This window comes from Balaenoptera borealis, assembly GCF_965194805.1.
Source record: "Balaenoptera borealis genome assembly, contig: HAP1_SCAFFOLD_774, whole genome shotgun sequence".
NCBI classification, from domain to species: domain Eukaryota; kingdom Metazoa; phylum Chordata; class Mammalia; order Artiodactyla; family Balaenopteridae; genus Balaenoptera; species Balaenoptera borealis.
This window is the reverse complement of record NW_028123427.1, coordinates 344679-369450: the sequence shown is the minus strand read 5'-3', so window position 1 is coordinate 369450 and position 24772 is coordinate 344679. Positions and strand designations below refer to the sequence as shown.

At 39.6% G+C, this 24772-nt stretch overlaps 1 protein-coding gene and 1 long non-coding RNA gene across 2 annotated transcripts; one reads left to right on the top strand and one right to left on the bottom strand.

Moving 5' to 3' along the window:
• Nucleotides 1-1035: 1035 nt before the first annotated feature.
• LOC309621635 (uncharacterized protein) lies at nt 1036-3010 on the top strand (the record flags this gene model as incomplete). The annotated part of the gene is made up of 1 exon (XM_082409019.1): nt 1036-3010. A coding segment is annotated over one exon (582 nt), but the record flags the coding sequence as incomplete, so codon positions are not given.
• A 7148-nt stretch (nt 3011-10158) lies between these two features.
• LOC309621636 lies at nt 10159-19980 on the bottom strand. The gene is made up of 3 exons (XR_014240120.1): nt 19605-19980; nt 18481-18710; nt 10159-10767 (listed from the first exon to the last, which is right to left on the bottom strand). It is a non-coding gene; the product is annotated as an uncharacterized lncRNA (long non-coding RNA).
• Nucleotides 19981-24772: the final 4792 nt, after the last annotated feature.

Genomic DNA, 24772 nt, shown 5'->3' with positions numbered 1-24772 from the left:
CCCAATGTTCATAGCAGCACTAGTTACAATAGCCAAGACATGGAAGCAACCTAAATGTCCATTGACACGAATGGATAAAGATGTGGAATATATACAATGGAATACTACTCAGCCATGGAAAAGAATAAAATAATGCCATTTACAGCAACATGGATGGACCTAGAGATCATCATACTAAGTGAAGTAAGTCAAAGAAAGACAAATACCATATGATATCACTTACATGTGGTATCTAAAATATGATACAAATGAACTTATTTACAAAACAAACAGACTCACAAACATAGAAAACACACTTATGGTTACCAAAGGGGAAAGGAGGGGGGAGGAGTAAATTAAGAGTTTGGGATTAGCAGACACAAACTACTATATATAGAACAGATAAACAACAAGGTCCTACAATATAGCACAGGGAACTATATTCAATATCTTGTAATAACCTGTAATGAAAAAGAATATGAAAAAGATTATATATATGTATAACTGAATCACTTTGCTGTACACCAGAAACTAATACAACGTTGTAAATCAACTATACTTCAATTTAAAAGAAAGAAAAAGAAAACCTCCTTAATATCTCTTCTAATATGTCTGTTGAATTCTTATACATGTTCCTGCACTTAATTTGTTGTCATTACGGTACATAATGAATCTCTGGAAAATTTTGCCATACATTCATGAGAAAATGAGAGTGAAAAAGGTAAATAACTTTATCTTACAGACCCTGTGAAAGGTTGACCTAGAAAGATAAAAGACCTCACTCTTTAGTAAAGTGGTATAATGCAACATTATTGAACAAAACTCACTATTTCATTTTGAGCAAATTAGACCATAGATATATTAAAATGTAGTTGATAATATTTAGTTCTTTGTAAAAAAGATGTTTAAAAATTAGCAGGATGACACACTTTAAAAAATAAAGTCGATCAAAGTTTATCAGAATACAGTTCTTATTAAGAAAACTGAGGTGACTCTGAATAGATCCTTTGGTTTGCGATGCTCAGGTGGTCCGGAGGCAGCTCATTTGCCGGTTAGGTACCGAATGACTGCCTTGGTGGCGCTGGATATGGCGTGCTTGCCCCTCTTCCCAGGCAGCAGCAGGCGCACGGAGGTCTGCATGTCTCTGGAGGTGAGGATGGAGCGCTTGCTGGAGCGGACCAGGCGCGCCGCCTCATCGGTGATTCGCTCAAAGATGTCCTTCACGAACGAATCCATGACGTTCACGGCCTCCTGCGAGAGGCTCAGGCCCTCCTGGACCCGCTGCAGCACCCTTCCGAAATAGGTGGCAAAGCTGTCGAAGCCGTCAGAGAGGCGGCGGCGGCTGCAGCGGCGGCGGCGGAGGCTGCAGCGGCGGCGGCGGAGGCTGCAGCGGCGGCGGCGGAGGCTGCAGCGGCGGCGGCGGCTGCAGCGGCGACGGCGGCTGCAGCGGCGCTTCGGGTTCTTCGGCTCGGCTTCCTTGGTGCCCGGGCTTTCTTCAGACGTCTCAGACGAAGGCTCAAGCATGTCGGAATCGTCTTCCCCGCAGCTCAGAGGGAAGGACAGTGCGGCCGTCGAGGTCCCTTGGCCCGGTTTCTACTCCCTGCCTTCTATGACGTCACGGGCAATGCTCACATCTGATTGGATACAATGCAAAGCAGGGAGGTCTGTCACTAAGGAACCCCATGTCACCTGTGATTGGATGGCCCCCTGCTTGGCCTCCAGTCAGCCAATCACAGTGGAAATCTGGTGACTTTAAACTTTCCGTGACCTCTACCAGAAAATCTTTGAACTATGCCCCATGTAGGCAAAGTTCACCTCAGCTGATTTATGCCTACTATTTATGCATGAGAACTCTGAAAAGATGTCACCCAAGTCACCTACACTGAAGAAAAATCAGTTTGAGCTTCCTGAGCGAGTCTGACCTCCCTAACTCAAGTCGTTGCCGCCATCAGAATGACTTTAGCCACTTGGCGGGCCATTTTACTCCCACATAGTATCTTGTCTTTCCATGGCTGAGCCTCCGTGGCTTGAGCCGGAAGTCTCTGACATGGTCTGCAGAGTGCTCCTCGAAATCATGGGACATAATTGACCATCTACTGCCTCCAATTATGATCAAAACCCCCAGTGAATGAGAAAAAATTGAAATCTCAAAGCCACATTGTCCAAAGTTGGAACACAAACAGAAATGGGAATACTTTTAAAATTAGTAAAAATACTTAAACATTTCTCAAATATAAAATTTTCTTAACATTCCTTAGGTCCTCAAAATACCCCACATGCTTGAATTTGTGAACAAACGTAAGAGTTGTTGATTGAAAACAATGATTAATTCTCTAAGAAAACACCATAGGAAGAATGGAAGGAATAAATGGGAAGTTCTTTAAAATAAAAGCGTATTTCTTGCAAGAATACATGACAATACAGACAAAGGCATTTCTTTAATGTGTTTCCTTACCAATAAATTGCAGAATTGGAATCAAAAAATGACTTAAGAAGAACTGAAAAAAGGGGGGGGGGTTCATCAATGTGGTTTCATCTGAAATGGTCAAGATTCCAAAGCTGTGTCCATTTGCACTTTTAAAGAACTGCTATTTCTACTGCTCATGAAATGTTTCCAATTATGAAAGCAGAAAGCTAATCTTTATTACCAGAAAATGTAATATGGTGATAAAACCAGTGAAGGAAGCTTGCCGTTCCTTATTTCTAAAGAATCCCATTTACCAATGAAAATACAAAAATCCCACTTGATGTGTTAGTAGTCAAATCCTTCCCTTACTTGTATACAAGGGACAAGAGACACATACAGTACAATCTCTGAATTCAAATCATTAACTTACAGTGATTAAAAACAAGCTAGCAAGCAAACAACAGGGAAGGAACCCCTCCAGTTTCCTCCACAATCTCCAAGTCTGAACCTCCCAAGAATGCTTTTATTTGTTTTTCCCTGGCCACTTTCCCACACTGGGCCAAAGGCTGTGGCTCACAAGCTTCCAGTCCATCACTGGCCGAACCAGTGAACAGGACGTGAGCTGCTCTCGTTGGACACTCTTATCATCCAAGTGCTGCATAACTGCAGTATTTAGCTATGTCTTGTTTACTTGATTCTTCAAAGGAACTGTAATCATTATTGCAACTTTTGTGTACAGTCATTGTTTTACATTTACCTCTACTTGCTAATTTATTCTATTAACATTCCTACCTGCATCTCAGATCATCTGCTGTGATCTTTTTCCATCTTCCTAAATTACATTCTTTAGAAGTTCCTTTAACATGGTGTCAGTTGATGTAAACACGATAAGATTTCATTTTTCTCAAAAGTCTTTATTTCTCAGTTAAGCTCTAGAAGGAAGCCAGCACTGAGATGGGGTTAATTATGTGGGAATGTTAATCAGGATTACCATCTGAGGATGGGATGAGACATATATTTATACCCTCCCCTTGTTCAGACATTGGATGTGACCGTCTCAGGAAGTCCCTAACTTTGGGCAAATTAGCTCTCTGAAGCTGAGGAAATATCTGAAAGGGTCAATGGCTGAGGATTAGCACCTGACTGTACTCTCAGCAGCCGGTGGAGCAAGTCTACATTTGAGTGTGGTTTGGGGAGGTCCATCTTCATGTGTAGCATAGCTTCACTATTAAATGATACCTTGGCTAGATATGCAACTCTAGGATGACAGTTACTTTCTCTCAGCACTTGCTTTTGGCGTCAATTTATTAAGACAAAGAGGTCTGCAGTCACACTATTTGGTATTCCTTTTTTAGGCACTGCGTCTTTTTGTCTGCTATTTTGATCTCTAGGGTTACCTTGAAGGTTTACTATGATTTGTCAGGTCTGCTTCCTGAATGGAGGAACTTATGGCTTCCCCTAACTCTGGGAATTACCAGCCATTTTCCTTTGAATAGTATTTTTCCAATATTCACCCAGTTTTATGCTTCTGGAATGCCTATGTGATACTTATCACCTACTTACTCCATTCCTTGAGTCTCTTTGCCTCACCTTTATCCTTTTTTTCCTTTTACTTTCTGTGAAGTATTCTATATTATTTCTATTATTTTATCTGTCTTCTAGTTCACCAATCCTCTGTCCAGCTATATCTCATTGGTTATGTAAAATTTCTTTAATCTTTTGTTCATATAATGAATGTTTGCATTTTCACAAAGAATACATTACAAACTTGGAAGGAATAGAATCAGATTCATCTGAATGACTTAGAGTAGCATCTCCAGATATTAGGGAACGGGGAATAGGTTTTTTTCTTGAACTTTTTGATTTTGATATTTCTGTACCATGTTTGGCTTTTCTCTTATGTTTTCAATGAATTCTGTAACAAAGATAATGTTGAATAAGTTTGATTGGGATATGTTTGCTATATTAATACTATTTTCCAGGGTTGCTTATAATTACTTATTGAAGTAGTAAACCTGTTTCCCTCAATTAGTCTTTTTTATTGAGATATAATGGACATAAAACATTAGTTTCATAATGATTCGATATATGTATATATTATGAAATGATCACCCCAATAATTCTAGTTAACAGCACCACCACACACAGTTACAAATTTTTTTTCTTGTGATAAGAACTTTTAAGGTCTACTTTCTTAGCAACATTCAAATATACAATACAGTATTCAACTATAGCCACCATGCTGTATATTACATGTCTGCGAATTATTTAATTAAAACTGGAAGTTTGGACCTTACTTCAATCTTTACTGTTAACCATACCATTAGATCATAATTGCCCCTTTTCTTCAATCACCTTCTGAAGTGAATGATTAGATGTACTCATTTTATCTTCCAGTCTTCAACATCAAAACCCATTTTTCCTCTCTCTATCCTAGATTTCATATCTGTCATTCACCTTTGCACTCCCAGTCTTCACTGTCTATATGGTATATTTTAAATGGCATTTCACTAATCCTTCTATTCTATTTCTGAAATTTTAGGTGCAAAACACCCAAAGAGCTATAAAAATGTCCCAACAGATTCATTTTCTTAAAATAACTTCTCACATAATACAATATGTATGAGACTAGTATGCAAGATCAAGATTGGCAAACCATTTGTATGTCATATGGACAAACACTAGGATTTTGAAGCAGCGGTAGTGAGCATGATGGAAATAAAATGACTTACGCTGTGCATTCCAACTGGTTTACAGTTCTATCTTTGAAATGAGCACGGTTTCAAAAGAGTCTTTGGCTCCCAAAGTTTTGTCCCCTATGTGTATGACGATCTCAAGGCACTATTCAGAGGGATTTACTTGTAGTTGATCTCCTGACAATTTTCCTCATCACCTTGGAAAGAAAATTCTTTTTTTTTTCAAGTTCCTTAATGAGATTTTTCTAATATTCCCGAATAATTTTAACTAATGACCCTCATGAAGGGGGTCCAGTTATCCTAAATCCTTACTCTAATTTCCCAAGGAGAACTCTGGAAGTATAATGGCTCATCAGAGATCTTCCACAATGGGCTGAAAAACAAACAAAGAAATTTGTACCCAGTCCTGGATCAGGCGTTTCCTCCCTTCCTGCTGCACTACTTAGGAAAACAATTTCTAGTTTCTTGCCCTGCCCACAACCTTTCTCTTGAGTTCATACAGTTCTGCTAAAGCTACATAGATTTGTCTCTCCTGGAGGTTCCTGTCCCTCTTCTGATGGGTTCAAGGAAAGTTGTTTTTTTTTTTTTCACACACACACACTGTATTTTATTTTTACAAGAGATAAATAGACTGACACCAAGCATTGTACATGGCTGACCACAACAAAAGCAACAATGATTGCAATTACCAAACATGAAACACACTCATACTATGTCATAATATTGACATTCAGTCCAGTAATCCTCCACTGTAACAGCTGCTTTACTTTGCAGTGAAAACTGATTTGTATATTCTTTGCCTCTGAGTCCTTGTGGGATTTTTTTTTTTAAATTCAAACAGAAAGTCACAAAAATTATACTCATCCTCATCAGTTCACTCAGTCCCATGTAATTAATTTTTTTTTCATCTTGATCTTTTGTTAGCACTTTTATGAGTTCATCAGTTATTCATTAGAGTTCTGAAAATGCTTATTCATTCAGTTCAGCAGTACAGTCAGTTACCAGAAACCTGTACTTGTCAGAGTCTTTTCCATGAATTTCTTGAAGATGAAACCCTTTTACAGGAACATATTTGCAAAAGCATCAGAGTACACCCAGAACTGTCTGTAAATGACAAAAGACTTAAAAATGACCACGGTTAAAGATTTGATGAAAGTTCATAATAATGCAGTTGACAAGAAAATTAGTTATTTCTGAGATATACATTTTAAAGTAATAACTAGGATTATGACCTATAACATTATACCAGAACATATAAGGTTTTTAGGAATTTCATGTAATGTCTGAAACATTTATATTAACATATTTCCATACAAGTAACCCAATGAAAGTTTAGTATTCGTTGTTTTGCTTGTTTGTTTGTTTATACTGCAGGTTCTTATTAGTCATCAAGGAAAGTTTTGATTTTTGCAGATTATCCAGCTTTTGGCTCTTTGTTTGGCTCAAAGTGATATTCTTCACAGAAGAAATTACAAATTATTTTAAAAGTACAAATACAGTCCTTTAAAATATTGAACTAATAATGGAGTTTAAAGAAAGTCATAAACAATTCCTAAGGGTTGAAATCCCTGAGTATCTTCTCCCTTCACAGAAGTAAGAAGCTAAAAATAAAAAAAATTAAACTAAGCAATGAATAGTCGGAGTGAAAAGAGGATGAATGAAGTCACCTTTTTTCTCTTAATGGGAAACTAAATAATCAATATGATGGAAGAGTCAGCACATGTGCCAATCTACAGCTCAGGTTTCATATCACATATACTTTGAATTGCGTCCCCTGAAATTCTTATATTGAAGTCCTAAACCCCAGTACCTCAAATGTAATCTTACTTGGAGTTAGGGTCATGAATGAGGCAATCAAATTAAAATCTGATATCCAGACCAGATTCTGGTAGAGTTCTTTGAAGCATGTACTCACTCGAAACATTCTCCTTTCTGTCAATCTGTGTGTCTGTATTTCTATGTCCAGGGGCCCAGGAGTAGGGGGATGGTATGTCTACAATGGTCAGAAACTTCATGCCACCAGAGGGAAAGGTTTGCCCTGGATTATAGGGATTCACTGCATGCAGGAGTTCACCCAGATAAGAGTGAGTCAAGTGGGAAAGTATTCCATAGTTTAACAACACTGTGGCCCAAGGAACCCAGGACCTTGTGCTACGGACATATCATGTGTGTGGCACCCAGCAGCATCTCAAAAAGCATGTGTTGTGTGGCACTATTTGTTAGATTTGTGAAAGCTGCTCATTCCCAGACACTTCTCGGATGGATTAAGCATGTCTGTTCCCCTGCCTCTTGACTCTGGCAGGCCTATAATTGCTTTGACCAATGGAGTATGAAAGAAGTGATGTTATGCCCATTACAGAGCTAATCTTTAAGAGGACACATAGCTTCTGCTTTGCTGTTTGAGAGTTCTGAGCCGACAAGTAAAAATCTGCCTATCCTGCTGGACAACCCCTTGGAGAGGTACCTCCATGGCACCAGTATGAGTGTTAGTTGTCTTTTACGCTGCAGAGTAGTTTAAAGGGTCAGTTACACTTCTGTTTTGGTCAATAAATGGAATAGAAAATGGGGGAAATTTCCATTCAAGACATGAAAAATAACTTGACAAAATTATTTATATACATTATTGAAAATGCTCACCTCTGTGTGAAAAGTGACAGAAATTAATACTTCATTGAGATCTTTAATAATTGTGGTTGCTTGAATGGCTGCACCCTTAATGAAAAACTGGACTTTTTCTAATGGAAAGGGAAGATGCCAGAAAAAAAGAATTCTACACCATGCCCTAGATTTGGGGTCAGGAAAAGTCTCCTTGAGAATTTGTAATCACAAAGGTGTCCTCCTGTAGCTTTGGGGTTCACGTTAACACTATCATTATGGTCCAAAGAATTCCCTGTTGTAAACTTTCTTCCATGGTTTGATCATCATATTGTATTTACCAGTAATAAAAAATAGCATTTATCCTTTCATGATTGGAACTATTTTGTTAGCAGTAGAATTAGCCGCTCCTTGAAGCCCTCACAGGAAACACACTTGGAAACCTGACCATTAGGATCTTAGCTCATTGAAGACCTCCATTTCTTCAAGTCTTCCTAAGTCCTTCTTGGTTCAATGTCTGTAATTTATTTTTACATAAATACATTAAAGATATACTTTGCTTGAGTTACGTAGGTTTTTGAAAGGAATGTGTTTCTAATTTTTAAATATTTCCCTTTTACTGATTAGTTTCTTCTCACTCGGAAGGTTTCTAGGGAATTAGAAAAATAATTTCTTTCAACTAACACATATTTTTTCATCAATTCCAGTATGTGTGGTATTTGGGGTACCTAAGTAATGTTAAAAAAAATTAAAATTTGCTAAATGTTAAATATTTTTAGTATTTATGTACAAGTATCCGATTTCTGTTTGTGGCCTGTCTTTGGAGAATGTGGTTTTACTGTTCTTTCTGATTCCCTGTAAGTTTGATAAGAATTGGAGGTAAGGGCTGGTCAGTTATGTCCTATGACTGATTTTGAGGAGCACTCTGCTGACCAAGTCAGAGAGTTCCTGCTCAAGCCACGGTGGCTCAGCCATGGATAGAGAAGATTCTGTGCTGAGAAAAATGGCCCCCAAGTGGCCAGAGTCATTTTGATGGTGGCAAAGGTTTGAGTTATAGAGACTCTCTCAGGGAACTCAAACTGATTTTTCTTCAATGTAGGTGACTTCGGTGACATCTTTTCAAAGTTCTCATGCATAAATAGTAGGCATAAATCAGCTGAAGTGAACGGATGACCTTTTCCTACATGGGGCATAGTTCAAAGATTTTTCTAGTGGAGGTCACGGAAAGTTTAAAGGTCACCAGATTTCCACTGGGATTGGTTGACAGGAGGCCAAGCAGGGTGGCATCCAATGACACGTGACATGAGGTGCCTTAGTGACAGGCCTCCCTGCCTTGCATTTTGTCCAGTCAGATATGGACGTTGCCTGTGACATCAGAGAACGCAGGGATTATAAACCCGGCCACTGGCCCTCAGCAGCCTCATTGTCCTTCCCTCTGAGCTGTGGGGAAGGTGGCTCCGACATGGCCGAGCCTTGCCGTGAGACTTCTTCTGAGGAAAGCCTGGGCACCAAAGAGCCCACAGAGGCTGAACCAAAGAGCCCAAAGCAGAAGATGCCAAGGCGTTGTCGCCGCTGCTGCCCAGACAGTTTCATCACCTGTTTCCCCAGGGTGCTGAAGCAGCTTTTCACGAGGGCCTGGACATCTTCAAGCCCATCGCCGAGGAGGCTGCACCCCTGGCCAGCTCCACCAAGCGCTCCACCATCACCTTCAGAGAGATCCAGACCTCCGTGCCCCTGCTGCTGCCCAGGGAGATTGGCAAGCACGCCATGTCCTAGGCCACCAAGGCAGTCATCAGGTACACCATCCTCAAATGAGCTGCTTCAGAACCACCTGAGCCTCGCAAACCAAAGGGTCTTTTCAGAGCCACTCACTTGTCAGGAAAAGACCTGTAGCACTGAAGAGTCAGATTGACTCTAGTTTTTCGACCTGTGCCATACTACTGCCCATCACTAAAACATTTTTAAGTTGAAGTAAACATCAAACATTATCAGTTCTACTTGAATATATGTCTGTAGTGCAGTTTGTTCCAACAAAAATTGTGACTATTCCTTAACCATACTGCATTTCATAACTTACCTGAACAGTCATTTTAGTTCTAGGTCAGCCTTTATAGAGTTCCTTAAGGTCTAAATTATTTTTGTATTAATTTTATTTTGCATTTTAATTCTCATTCCCTGGGAGGATGTTGTGGAATTTACTAGAGATACTTTATGTGTGATATAGCCAGAGATAAAGTGAGGAAGCAAATAAGCCCACCAATACATCCCTCTTCAACCTTTTTCGACATGTCCCATAATATTAAGTCATTTAAATGCACACATGAGTACTCAAACATATTACAAAATAGCTACCTGAAACTTCCAAGAAACAATTCACTTTTTTAAGTCACTGGTTTCTGAAATTACTACTGGAATTCATTCAGATTCATACAATTTATTGTTTCCCAATCGAGAATTTTTTGATTTTTAGAAGCTTCAGGACCTTGCAGGAACCTTCAGACCTTCAGGACCTGCAATTTTGCATCACTGGATGATGAGAGTATCCAGTGAGAGGGGCTCAGGCCCCACCCTCCACTGATGCAGCCGAGGAGGGACTGGCAGCCCGTGAGCCACAGCTATTGGTCCAAAGAGTGGTGGAGTGACCAGGCCTGAACCAATAACAGCCTTCCTGTGATACTCAACCCCAAGATAGAGTAGGAAGGAGGTGTGATAGCTTCCCTGTTGTTTTTCTGTTCAAGTACTTGCTTTGCACCATGGTGATTTAAGTACAGGCATCCAGATTTGGTAGTGGGACATGTCTCCATCTCCTTGCATCAAAATAAGAGGAGGATGTTCAGCAGTTAAGAGAAGTAAGATGACTCCTTCTCCTACCTCAAGTCATTTGAGTGTTAATGCTTATGATAATATTTATTTAATTTAACATCTGTTGTGCTCTCTTCTTGGTGCATTGACTTTTTTAGATTTGGTTTTTCTATAGGTATATTGCTGAATTTCAAGATTGTTAATAATTTTCCAATTCTTTTTCTTTGAATTGACCTCCAGTTTCCTCCATCAGTCAAGAGAGAACACACAGCCAGTCATGATGACCACCTACAGAGATGGGAAAGAACGCCATGCTTTTAAGAAGTTACATTGCTAGTGTCAGAAGAAAGGTAACAAAACAATTTTTATGGTTGAGCAGACATTCCCATCTTTAAGGAGATCTAGTAAATGTGAAATGCATATGTACACTACACATCAGGGAGGGAAGGTGGAGGCCCAGATGGACACAGTGAGAGAATTTTATCTTGAAATTTTCTTGTCCTGCTTTAAAATATAAATTTGGTTTCATCATATGATAACTTTTCTTGATTTACTGCACAGCTAACTCAGTTTTCCTAAATGCTGTATAAGCTTTTAAAAATATTCCATAATAATAATAAGCTAAAATCTTGATAAGGAGGATTATTTGTCCTAATTCCTGATCTATTGCTATCAAAGAGAGCTCTGGAAGTAAAACTGACCCTGGCATGCATGCAATTCTCAATGAAGCTCTTTCTAGTTTCCTGACCTGCCCTCATCTTTCTCTACAGCAAGTGGTTCTCTGTCAAATGCAGAATTCTACATGTGGGGTCTCTTCTGTGAGAGTCTTATCTCTCTTTTGATGAGTCCATGAAATTTTTGTAGTTTATTCAGCTTTAGTCTCATTGTTTGGCTAAGGGTGATATCCTTCCAAGGTTTTCACATCCAAATCAATTGTTATTTTAACCTATCATATATGTTCAAATAAAACTCTTAACACTGGTGATAAAATACTGAACTTTAAAGCAAATTATAAAACATTTCAAAGGACTGAATCCCACAATATGTTCCTGCTTCACAAAGTATGAAGCTAGAAATCAATGTTTTTAAAAGAAACAATTAGAAAATCATCAACTTTGTCAAAAATCAGCAATATATTTTTAGAAAAATTATACAAGTAAAGAGGCACTGTGCCAAGAAAAACACAATGATAATATTAATATATTAACATTCACTTGAATATTACCATTCAAATTCTAGAAGAAAAGAAAAATCTTTATTTGCTGACCATCATCTTCTTACTCGATGTAACTGTCCAGAGACACGGGGCACTATGTGCTCTGGATTTATATCCTTAAATCACCAAGATGAAAAACAAGTAAAGTAACAAGACCAGCTGACAGAGAATCCTACACTTTCAGCCTCAATTTTCTGGCTGAATATCACAGGACGGCTGTGATTGGTTCAGGCCTGGTCACTCCACCACTCTTTGGACCAATAGCTGTGGCTCACTGGCTGCCAGTACCTCAGTGGCTGCATAAGGGTGGGGCCTGAGCTGCTCTCACTGGATACTCTCATCATCCAGTGATGCAAAATTGCAGGTCCTGAAGGTCTGTGTTCTAAAAATCAAAAAAATTCTGGATTGGGAAAGAATAAATTGTATGAATTAAGAAATAAGGAAACAATCCCATTTACGATTGCAGCAAAAAACACTGAAATACCCAGGAATAAACCTATCTAAGGAGGTAAAAGACATATACTCAGAAAAGTATAAGACACTGATGAAAGAAAGTGAAGACAGGAGAGAGTGATCAAGATGGTGAAGTAGTAGGATGTGAAAGTCACTCCTCCCACAAGTACACCAAAAATACATCTACTTGTGGAATGACTCTCACAGAATATCTACTGAACACTGGCAGAAGACCTCAAGCTTCTGAAAGTTCAAGAAAATCTCCACATAAATGGGTAGGACAAAAGACAAAAAGAAAGGAATCAGGACGGGACCTGTGCCCCGGGAGGGACCTGTGAAAGAGGAAAGGTTCCTATACCATGGGAAGTCCCCTCACCAGCGGGGAGATCGGCTGGGACTAATGGGAAGCTTGGAGGTTCGGAGCAGAGCACAGCAACTGGTTTGCGGCAGCCAGAACAGAGAGAGAACTGCACAGATGGTCAATGTCACAACCCTGCACTTGCCTGCCTGAGATGTGCATCCACCAGTGTGGGCAGGAGCTGGGTGCAGAAACTTGGGCTTTGGAGATCAGACCCGGGGAGACAACTGGGGTTGGCTGTGCAGAAACAGCCTGAAGGGGCTGGAGTCTGCTGCAACCGCTGCTGAGCGTGTACCTGGAGGAAACCTGGGCTCACCTTAGAGGCCAGGCACCATTGTCTAGGGAGTGTGCGAGGAGAGGGAAAGGACCCACCTTTGCAGCCTTTTCCCCTGCGTGTGCTCTCAGGTGACAGAACACCACCTACAGAAGCTCCAGGAGCAGTTGTGAGCCACCTCCTCTACCATTGCAGGCTCCGGGGGCACACATGAGCAGCCACCACTGCCAAGAGCCCCAGGATCTGGCACCAGCTGCCGTATCTGCCCACCCCGTATCAAGGGGATAATGGCCAGCACATGCTGAGGAAAGAGGCAGCAGGCATCCATGCTAAAAACAGCCCTCGCAACAAAAATATCAAACCCACACCAGCTACACAGGGATGCTCCCACATATAAATAGCCCTCCAAGAACACAGAAGAAAACTGTTTCCCCTAAACTCATAGGGTAAGACAAATATAAGTAAAATGAAGAAGCAGAACCACTCCCAGTTAAAAGACCAAGAGAATTTTCCTGAAAGAACAAACGATGCAACAGACCTCTTCAGTTTAATAGATACAGATTTCAAATAGGAGATAATGAAAATACTAAAGGAATTAAGAAAGGCTATTGACAGAAATGCAGAGTACTATCAAAAGGAGCTAGAAACTATAAGGGGGAGCCAAGAAAAATTTGAAAACTCATTTGCTGAGATGAAAGCTGAGCTAAAGGCAATGAATAGCAGAATGAATAATGCAGAGGAACAAATAAGTCATCTGGAAGACAGAAGAATGGAAATCACAAAATCAGAACAGCAGACAGAAAGCCAAATGAAAAAAGAAATGAAAGCAATATCAGAGATCTATGGGATCACATAAAGCATGCCAATCTACACATAATAGGGATTCCACATGGGAACGAAAGAGAAAAGGGGATCGAAAACGTATTTCAAGATATTATGGCTGAAAACGTCCCAAAACTAAAGAAGGAAACAGAAATCCAGGTACAGGAAGCACAGAGGTTCCAAACAAGATGAACTCAAACAGACCTACACCAAGACATATTATAATTAAATGGCAAAATTTAAAGATAAAGAGAGGATTCTAAAAGCAGCAAGAAAAAAAACAAAGACTTAATTACAAGGGTACCCCCATAAGGCTATAAGTTGATTTCTCTACAGAAAAGCTGCAGGCCAGAAGGGAGTGGCAAGATATATTCAAAATCCTAAAAGGGAAAAATCTGCAACCTAGGATACTCTACCCATCAGGATAATCATATAGAATAGAAGGAAAGATTTCTCAGACAAGCAAAATCTAAAAGAATACAGCAATCCTAAATCTATTCTAAAAGAAATATTAAAAGGTCTTCTCTACACAGAAAAGAAGCAAGAATCTACAGGAAAGAGAAAATCACAATTGGAAAATAAACCACTTAAATAAGCCCATACCCAGATTTTTAAAAATCAAAACACTTTTGGGAAAAGGATGATAACCACAATGAACAACAAAAGGATAAACAAGAAGATGCAAAAGAGGACATCAAAGTCATAAAAGGTTGGGGAGAAGAGTAAGAAAATGTAGAGTTTTTTCTTTTATTAGAATGTGTTTGAGCCTATATGACTCTCACTCTAAAGCAAGTAGATATAGGAAGGGGGTTAGACTCGAAAAACAGGGTAACCACAAATCAAAAACATCCAATAGATTCACTAAAACCAAAAAGAAAAAAACACAAGCATAAAATAAAAGGAAATTATCAAACTACAAAAAGACAAAGAAAGGAACAGAGAAGAAGCACAGAATCAACTGGAAAACAAGGTTTAAAATAGCAATAAATTCATATATATATATATATATATATATATATATATATATCAATAATTACCTTAAATGTCAATGGACTAAATGCTCCAGTCAAAAGACATAGAGTGGCAGATTGGATTAAAAAAAAGCAAAACAAACAAGAGCCTATAATATACTGCCTACAAGAGACCCACTTCAGGGTAAAGGACACACATAGATTGAAAGTGAGGGGATCGAGAAAGATATTTCATGCAAATGGAAATGACAAGAAAGTGGGGGTTGCATAGTCATGTCAGACAAAATAGACTTTAAAACAAAGGCCATAAAGAAAGATAAAGAGGGACACTATATAATGGTGAAAGGATCAATACATGAGGAGGATTTTACACTCGTCAACATATATGCACCAAATATAGGAACACCTGAATACAGAAAACAACTACTAACAGACATAAAGGGAGAAATCAACAGGAATACAATAAGAGAAGGAGAATTTAACACCCTTCTCACAGCAATGGAGATATCTTCTATACAGAAAATCCATAAGGCAAGAGAGATCCTAAATGATACAATAGAACAGTTAAACTTAATTGATATTTTCAGGACATTACATTAAAAAAACCAGAATGAACATTCTTGTCAAGTGCACATGGAACATTCTCTAGGACTGACCACATGCTAGGGCACAAAACAAAACCTCAAAAATTTAAGAGTATAGAAATTATTTCAAGCGTCTTCTCTGACCACAAGGACAGGAAACTAGAAATCAAACACGGGAAAAGAAATGAGGAAAAAAACGACTACATGGAGCCTAAACAACATGCTACTAAAAAACTGTGGGTCAACAAGGAAATCAAAGAAGGAATTAAAGGAATTAAAAAATACCTTGAGACAAATGACAATGAAAACACAACCATACAAAATCTATGGGATGCAGCAAAAGCAGGTCTGAGAGGGAATTTCATAGCGATACAGGCCTTCCTCAGAAAACAAGAAAAATCTCAAATAGACAACTTAACTAACCACTTTAAAAAATTAGAAAAAGAAGAATAAATAAAACCTAAAGTCAGCAGAAGGAAGGAAATAATAAAGATCACACAGGAAATAAATAAAACAGGTATTAAAAAAATAGGAAAAAAACCCAATAAAACCAAGAGCTCGTTCTTGGAAAAGGTAAACAAAATTGACAAACCTCTGGCCAGGCTCACCAAGAAGAAAAGAGAGAGAACCCAAACAAACAAAATAAGAAATGAAAAAGGAGACATAACAACTGATACCGCAGAAATACAAAAAACATAAGGGAATACTATGAACAATTATGTGCCAACAAATTTGACAACCTAGAAGAAATGGACAAGTTTCTAGAAACATACAGCCCACCAAAACTGAATTACTAAGAAACAGATAATTTGAACAGACTGATCACTAGAAGTGGAATAGAATCTGTAAAAAAAAAAAAAACAAATCACCCTGATACCAAAACCAGACAAAGACATCACCAAAAAAGAAAATTACAGGTCAATATCTTTGATGAATATAGATGAAAAAATTATCAACAAAATATTAACAAACTGAATCCAACAACACACACACAAAAGATCGTACACCACAACCTAGTGGGATTCATCCCAAGTTCACAAGGATGGTTCAACATACACAAATCAATCAATGTGATACACCACATCAACAAAAGAAAAGACAAATACCACATGATCATCTAAATAGATGCAGAAAAAGCATTTGAAAAATTCAACATCCATTCATGAAAAAAACTCTTACCAAAGTGGGTATAAAGGGATCATATCTCAACATAATAAAAGCCATTCGTTTATGACAAACCCACAGCCAATATAACACTCAACAGTGAAAAGCTGAAAGCCTTCCAGCTAAAATCTGGAACAAGGCAAGGATGCCCACTCTCACCTCTTCTATTCAGCATAGTATTGGAAGTCCTAGCTACAGCAATCAGAGAAGAAAAAGAAATAAAAAGTATCCAAATTGGAAGTGAAGAAGTAAAATTGTCATTATATGCAGACGACATGATACTATATAGAGAAAACCCTAAAGACTCCACACAAAAACTACTAGAGCTGATAAACCAAGTCAGCAAGGTAGCAGGATGCAAGATTAACATACAGAAATTGACTGCATTTCTTTACACTAACAATGAAATATCAGAAAGGGAATGTAAAAAAAAAATACCTTTTAAAATTGCACCCCCAAAAATAAAATACTCAGGAATAAACCTGAGCAAGGAGGTGAAAGACGTATACACTGAGAACTATAAAACATTAATAAAGGAAATTGAAAATAATTAAAAATATGAAAAGATATCCCATGCTCTTGGAGTGGAAGAATCAATATTGTAAAAATGGCCATACTACCCATAGCAATCTACAGATTTAATGCGATCCCAATCAAATTACCCATGACATATTTCACAGTAGTAGAACAAATAAACCTAAAATTTATATGGAACCATAAAAGACCCAGAACTGCCAAAGAAATCCTGAAGAAAAAGAACAAAGCAGGTGGCACAACCCTCCCAGACCTCAGACAATACTACAAAGCTACAGTAATCAAAATGGCATGGTTTTGGCACAAAAAAACATATATGGATCAATGGAAGAGAATAGAGAGCCCAGAAATAAACCCACACACCTACAGTCAATTAAACTTCAACAAACGAGGCAAAAGTATACAATGGGAAAAAGACAGGCTCTTCTGCAAGTGGTGTTGGGAAAGTTGGACAGCTGCATGTAAATCAATGAAGTTAGAACACACGCTCACACCATACAGAAAAATAAACTCAAAATGGCTTAAAGACTTAAACAGAAGACATGACACCATAAAATTTCTACAAGAGATCATAGGCAAAACATTCTCTGACATAAATCATACAAATGTTTTCTTAGGTCAGTCTCCCTAGGCAATAGAAATTAAATAAAAAATAAACAAATGGGACCTAATGAAACCTACAAGCTTTTGAACAGCAAAGGAAACCATAAACAACATGAAAAGACAACTTATGGAATGGGAGAAATTTTTGCAAATGACCTACAAGGGCTTAATTTCCAAAATATACAAACAGCTCATACAAATCAACACCACCACCAAAAACACAAATCAAACAATGGGCAGAAGACTTAAATAGACATTTCTCCAAAGAAGAAATACAGATGGTCAATAGGCACATGAAAAGACGCTCAACATTGCTAATTATTAGAAAATGCAAATCAAAACTACAATGAGGTACCACCTCACACGGGTGAGAATGGCCATCATCAAAAAGTCTACACACAATAAATGCTGGAGAGGTTGTGGAGAAGAGGGAACCTGGAAATTCCCTGGCAGTCCAGTGATTAGGACTCTGTGCTTTCACTGCTGAGGATGTGGGTTCAATGCCTGGTAGGGGAACTAAGATCCCACAGGCCACGTGGCGTGGCCAAAAAAAAAAAGAAATTTTAAAAGGAGAAAACGGAACCCTCCTGCACTGTTGGTGGGAATGTAAGTTTGTACATACATTGTGGAGAACAGTATGGAGATTCCTAAAAAACTAAAAATAGATCTATCATATGATCCAGCAAACCCACACCTGAGCATATATCCAGAGGAAACTCTAATTCAAAAAGATACATGCACATCAATGTTCATAGCAGCACTATTTACAGTGGCCAAGACATGGAATCAACCTAAATGTCCATCAACAGATGAATGGATAAAGAAGATGTGGTACATATATACAACGGAATATGACTCAGCCATAAAAAGAATGAAATAATGCCTTTTGCAACAATATGGATAGACCTAGAGATTATCATACTAAGTGACATAAGTCAGACAAAGACAAATATAATATGATATCATCTATATGTAGAATCTAGAACTACATGAAGGGAAAAACAACAAGTGAGCTATCACACCTCTTTCCAACTTGATCTCCGGGCTGAGTATCACAGGAAGGCTGTTATTAGTTCAGCTCTGGACGCCCCACCACACTCTGGGCCAACTGCTTTGGCTCGCGGGCTGCCAGCCCCTCGTGGGCTGCTGCTCTGGAGATGCTGGTTACATCTGCTGTCAGTGGATGATCCCTTCATCCGTGCACAACTGCAGTTCAGTCAAGATTTTTGGATGAAAACCGAAAAGGGAAAGACTGCAAAAAGTAAAAATAAAAAAAAAAGATTCGGAGAAATATGAATTAGGTACAAAGAAATTTCACAAGTTATGGTGCTTGACTCTAGAAAATTAGTTTTCTCTCAGTTTACACTGCTCTGGGGTCCTATTTTAGGTATTTAACTGAATTAGGATTTGAGATATGTTGAAGGAGAATAAACGGGTAGGTGTGGTTTTTATATCTGTTACTGCATTTTATCGGCTACTATATCCCACATAAGAATCTCTGGATGATACTGCTATATACAGGTGGAAGAAATGGCAATATCACAGTCCTCACACCAAGAACACAAATGAAAAATGGTTACTCATAAAATGATTAAAAATAATTCATCGTTAACAGATTTAAATTTCTTTTATTTAGCATGATTTGGTTTCCTAAAATACCTCGCATGGAGGATAAATATAAGAGAGGTTGGTTGGGGGGAAAAAAAAAAAAACACTCAACAATGTCCCTATTCTTTAAGAAACCACCAGAGGAGAGAAAAGGAATCAATAAATTGGAAATACTTAAAAATTAAGATCAAATTACTTTCAAGAGCCTAAGATAATACAATCAAAAGCGTATTTAAATGTATTCATGGAGAAATAAGTTACAGAAATTGAACCAAAAAGGGACTTTAGAAGAATTGAAGAAATGTGGGTCATCAGTGTGGTTTCCTCCCCAAATGACTAGCCTTCCAATAGTGTTTCCTCTTGGACTTTTAAGGGACAGCTAATCCTACCACTAAGAAAATGGTTTCAATCATGAAGGGGAAAAAGCTAATATTTATTACTAGAAAATGGAATGGAATGATACAACCAGTGAAAATAGCTTACTACACCAAATTTCCGAAGAGTTCTTTTTACAAATGAGTTTATTAAAAAATCTTACTTGAAATACTCGTCATTAACCTCTTGCCATATTGTTGGTTTTTTGTTTGTCTTCCTTTTTTTTAAAATTGGGCCCGCTGCCGGTCAAGCTTCTGCTGCCTCAGGTCGCTGCCCTCATCATCTAAGACACTGTAGGGAATCCAGTCGGAACGCGGCTTGCAAGTCATGTCTCTCGGGGGCCAGGCGGCAGCTGCGGCTCCGGAGGCCGGGGCCCGCGGGGGTCGGCGCGGGGGCCCTGCTCAGCTCCCGGGCCGCCCAGGGCCGCATCCTTCCGGGCCGGGGCCTTGGGCCCCGCCGAGGACCGCGCTGCACGCCAGTGTCCCAGCCGCGGGCTCGGCGAGCGACCGCCTGCGCGGCGCGTCGGGCGAAGCGGCGGAGTGCGCTGTGCCGCCGCGGGCGTGCGTGCGCGCGCGCGCGTGCAGGCGGCAGGAGAGGCCGTCCGCACCGCCCGGCGCCGCTAGAGGACGCTCTTGCCACAATTTGAAAGAAACCACAGTGAATGAAACGTTCCGGTATACTCTACAGTCTCTAAAGGCCGAATTTCCCAAGAAGGCTCTTCTTGCTTTACGCTGTGCCACAGTCTAATATTTTGGCCCAATGGCAAGGAATCACATCCCTTTCTCCCCTCAGTCTCAAAAGCTGCACGTGCCGGGAAGATTCTTTTTTGCTTCAAGCCCAGGACAACTCTTCACACTTTGAGTCCATGGCTAGGCCTCAGGAGCTGCAGGACTTTCATTGGCTGAGCCGATCCCGAGTGGCCCTTGAGCTGCTCTGATTGGATGCTTCCAGCATCCTCCCCAGGATGCCACTGTGCATGTCAAAAAGGTTTCTGTTTTCAAAAACAGGAAAATGCACTCTTGGGGGCGGGGGGGGGGGGGGGGGGAACCAACTAAGATTAATCTGAACCAGTCAGATTAGTAACTTCAGTTTCTTCCACCTTGGATAGGTATTTTTTCTTGGACATTTTGCTTTCATTATTTCCGTGCTGTGTTTGGGTCCTTGATTCTGCTTTTAAATGATTTCCCTGACACTGGTCATGTTGAAAAACTTTGAATGGGTTATGTTTGTCCTTATAATACTATTTTCTCAGAGTTGATGCTTATCATTAGTTGTTTAAGCAGTAAAGCTCTTTCCCTTAGTTTATCATTTGAGTAAACCACACTGTTAGATCATGTTTACTCACGGGGTGCCCTTTCTCCTTAATCACCTTTTGAAATCAGTAATCACATGTACTTCTTTGGTCTTACCCTCTTCAACATCATACCACTGTATTCCTCTCTTTCTTACATTTCCTGTGTGTCGGTCGTCCTTGAGCTTCTCCTAGAGCTCTTCTCATCCAAAATTTTGTTTCCGGTGTGTGAGATCATCCTGAGATACCGGAGAGAGGGATTTACCTGAAGGTCCTTTGGTGGTAGTTTGTTCTGGTCTCCTTGGGTGTCTAATCCTTTTTTGTCTTTGAAATATTTTCCTACGATTCTTATCATATTCAACAATCTAAATACATAACATTCCCATACCGGTGGCTCATTTATCATAAATCCTTCGTCTGATGGCCCCAAGAACAGTTTCTCAGGGCTAATGGTCCGACAGAGTTCTCCACTGGACCAGAGAAAAAAGAATTTTAGAGCTCTCCTCGATCAGGCAATGGCCCCCTGCATAGCCACACACCTCAGAGTGGTCACGCTCTCTCTAGTATCCTGCCCTGTCAAATTCTTTCTCCTGAGTTTGTGGGTTTCTGAAAACATTAAAAAACCATTTTCTGTTTTGTCTCCCACGACGGTGCTGTCCCTTTTCTCAGGGCCTGATTTCAGTAGGTTGTCCATAATATGTCTCACTGGGTGCGTGACGTACTTTTCATGTTTGCACATCCTAATCAACAGGGAATTTTACAAATTATTTTCAGAGTACAAAACGAAGGCCAAACGTAACTGAAGAAACATTGGTGTCTAAAACAAATCACAATTCACATTTTAAAGCACTTATAAGGACTGAAATGATAGAATATCTTCCCTCTTCACAGTGGTGGAAAGTCAGAAACTTTGTAAGAGTGATAAAAACTATTCACTCTTCAAATTCTTGAGGAAAATTACATGGAATGTGTCACCTTATTTTCCCATAAACAGTCAGCAGTGTTCTCTTTTTTATTATTATGGTTATAGGAGTATCGACAAAACATTGCTTACAATCAAACATCAATTTTAGCACACAGACAAAAGTCCTTTCTATACACTATTAAATTTGAAGCAATGGGATATGAACTGTACCAGGGATGATGAAAAAAGAAAGGAGGGCTACACGAGAATCCTGACAAGTACCACCCATAACGGCAGAAGCATTCAGCTGGCCCATAGATACATGAGAAATAATAAATAATTGCTGCTTTAGTCCACTAAGCTTGAAGTAATTTACAATGCAGAAATTGGTAAATGATGCACTATTATGAAAAAATTCAATATTTTCCAGATAGCTCAGGGATTGAATGCATTAATTCACCAAAAACATCTGCTTAAGTAAGACTTTCCATCAATATTCTATGCTTACATGTGTTGGAAGAACTCAAATCTGTTACTATACCACCTCGTAAGCATCAAACCAGTGTTTATGTGTGAACAGAACCAGTGTTCTCTTAATAGAAGAGTCAGGAGATATGCCCACCTATATCTCAAAATTCATGTCTTTGTGGGTTGAATTCTTTCTCCCTAAAGCTCCTATGTTGATGTCCTAAACCTCTGCACCTAACAAGTGATTCTATACAGAGATAGGATCTCTACAGAACAAATCAACTTAAACTGCCTTCATTAGGATGACCCCGAATACAAAATGACCTGTATCCATATTAAAAGGGGAAATATGGGCATAGACACCCTCATAGAGGGAGAAAACTGGGAACAGATGGAGGGGTGTCTCTGCCATCTCCACAAGCCAAGGAGAGAGGCCTGGAACACAGGCTTCCTTCACACCAGTCTGAAGGAACCAAACCCGCTGACATCCTGATATCGACTTCTGACCTCCAGAAGTGTGAGACATTATGTACGTGTCCTTCAAGGAAACCAATCTCTGGCATTTTGTACATCAGCCCCAGGTAACCAGCACGATTAGAAACATACAATGAAGCAAGCAAAGAGCAAGCAAATAATCACACCTGATACCCTCTTTGTTACCAAGGCTGAACATCCACGAAGGCACTTACCCCTTCAGCCCACAAATCCAGCTTGAACTTTGGACCCACGGTTGTGGCTCACCGTTGCTGGCCTCTCATTGGCTGACTCAGAGGCGAGTGGTGCTTCAGCTTCTCTGATTGGATCTCCCATCCTCCGAGGCCTGTATTAACAAGGTGTTTTTTTTTTTTAATTTTATTTATTTATTTATGGCTGTGTTGGGTCTTCGTTTCTGTGCGAGGACTTTCTCTAGTTGCGGCAAGTGGGGGCCACTCTTCATCGCGGTGCACAGGCCTCTCACTATCGCGGTCTCTCTTGTTGCGGAACACAGGCTCCAGACACACAGGCTCAGCAATTGTGGCTCACGGGCCTAGTCGCTCTGCGGCATGTGGGATCCTCCCAGACCAGGGCTCGAACCCGTGTCCACTGCATTGGCAGGCAGATTCTCAACCACTGCGCCACCAGGGAAGCCCCACAAGGTGGTTTTTAAAAAGAGTAAAGACTGAAAAGGATAGAAGCAGATTACCGGAACAAGTTCAAGCAGACCCTTCAGTTCCAACATTAAATTTTTTCTCGGTAGATTAGAATCTGCGATCGATTTTTCTCCTGGAACTTTCACATTTAGTTATTCGTTTACCATGTTTGGATCCACACTTTAAATGAATTCCATAATACGGGTAGTGGAGAAAAGAGTTTGAATGCGATATAATTGTCCTAGCAATACTATTATCCACGCGGTGACAGTTCTCATAAGTTGATTAGGCCGTGAAGGCTCTCCCTCAGTTTGTCTTTACAGTAAATCACACCGTTAGATCGCGATTGAGCAATCTAGGTGCCCTTCTTTCCTCAAGCACCCACTGAAGTGGATAATCACAATCGCTCACTCCCCCTTCCCAAATTCAACGGCATAAATAACTAAATTCCCATTATCTTTGTTTCTTTCTCGATTTCCCACGTGTTGCTCACCCTTGCGCGCCCAGTCTTCACTCTCCAGCTCTACTGTGCTGAATTTGTAATATGCTACAAAAATGATCCTATTTCACTTCTGAATCCACAGATGCAAAACACACAAAGCACAATAGCAGTGTCCTGGTGTACTAGATCTCTTAGAATGTTTTTACAGAGACCATAGCCTTGAGACCAGCACGCTAAAATAACCTAGGTAATGCATCTCTGTTTCATATGGAGAGAAACTGGCATTTTGATGCAGCAACCATTAACATGATAGACATTAAGGGATTTTCTGTAGTCAGCTCTTTTCAAAGTGGTCCACACTTGTTTCTCAGAAAAGGCACCTGGCCCTACCAAGAGTTTTGAGTTCTGAATTTTTTTTTTCCCAGTGTGTACAGCAATTTGTAGTTCCTACACAGAGGAAGGTATGCACTTGATTTCATGGTAGATTTTAATGGCAAGTTGTGCAGCAAGCGCTCCTTTTTTCAAACCCTTTTAAGTTTCACCTTTCCCGAATAATAGTAAGTAATGAACTTCATGAGGGGGCTTATTTGCCTAAATCCTATTTCTAGAGATCTCAAAGAGATCGCTGGAGGCAAGATGGGCCCCCTTCTTACTTGCAATTGTGCGTGAACTCTCTCTAGTGTCCTGTCCTGCCCCCCATTTTACTCTTCAGCAAGTGGTGCTCTGTCCTAGCTGGAATATTTGGTTTCTGGTCTCTCCACAGAATGACTCCAAAATTTTTTTGAATTTTGTAGTTGATATGCCTTTTGTCTCATTGTTTGCCTGAGAGAGACATCCTTTACCAGCTTCTACATCCTAGTCAAAAGGGTTATTTACAACTTACTTTACATGTTCAAATGAAACACTGCACAATCATGATAAAGTATTGGGCTTTAAAGCAAATCGGAATATATTGCACAAGACTGAAATCCCACAGATCGTCCTCTCTCAACAGTCGTAGGAAGCTAGAAATCTGTTTAAAAAAAAATAGTAAATCGGTAACCTCTTTGTAATTTGGCAATACACTTAGAGAAAAATGACACAAATAAAAAGCTTC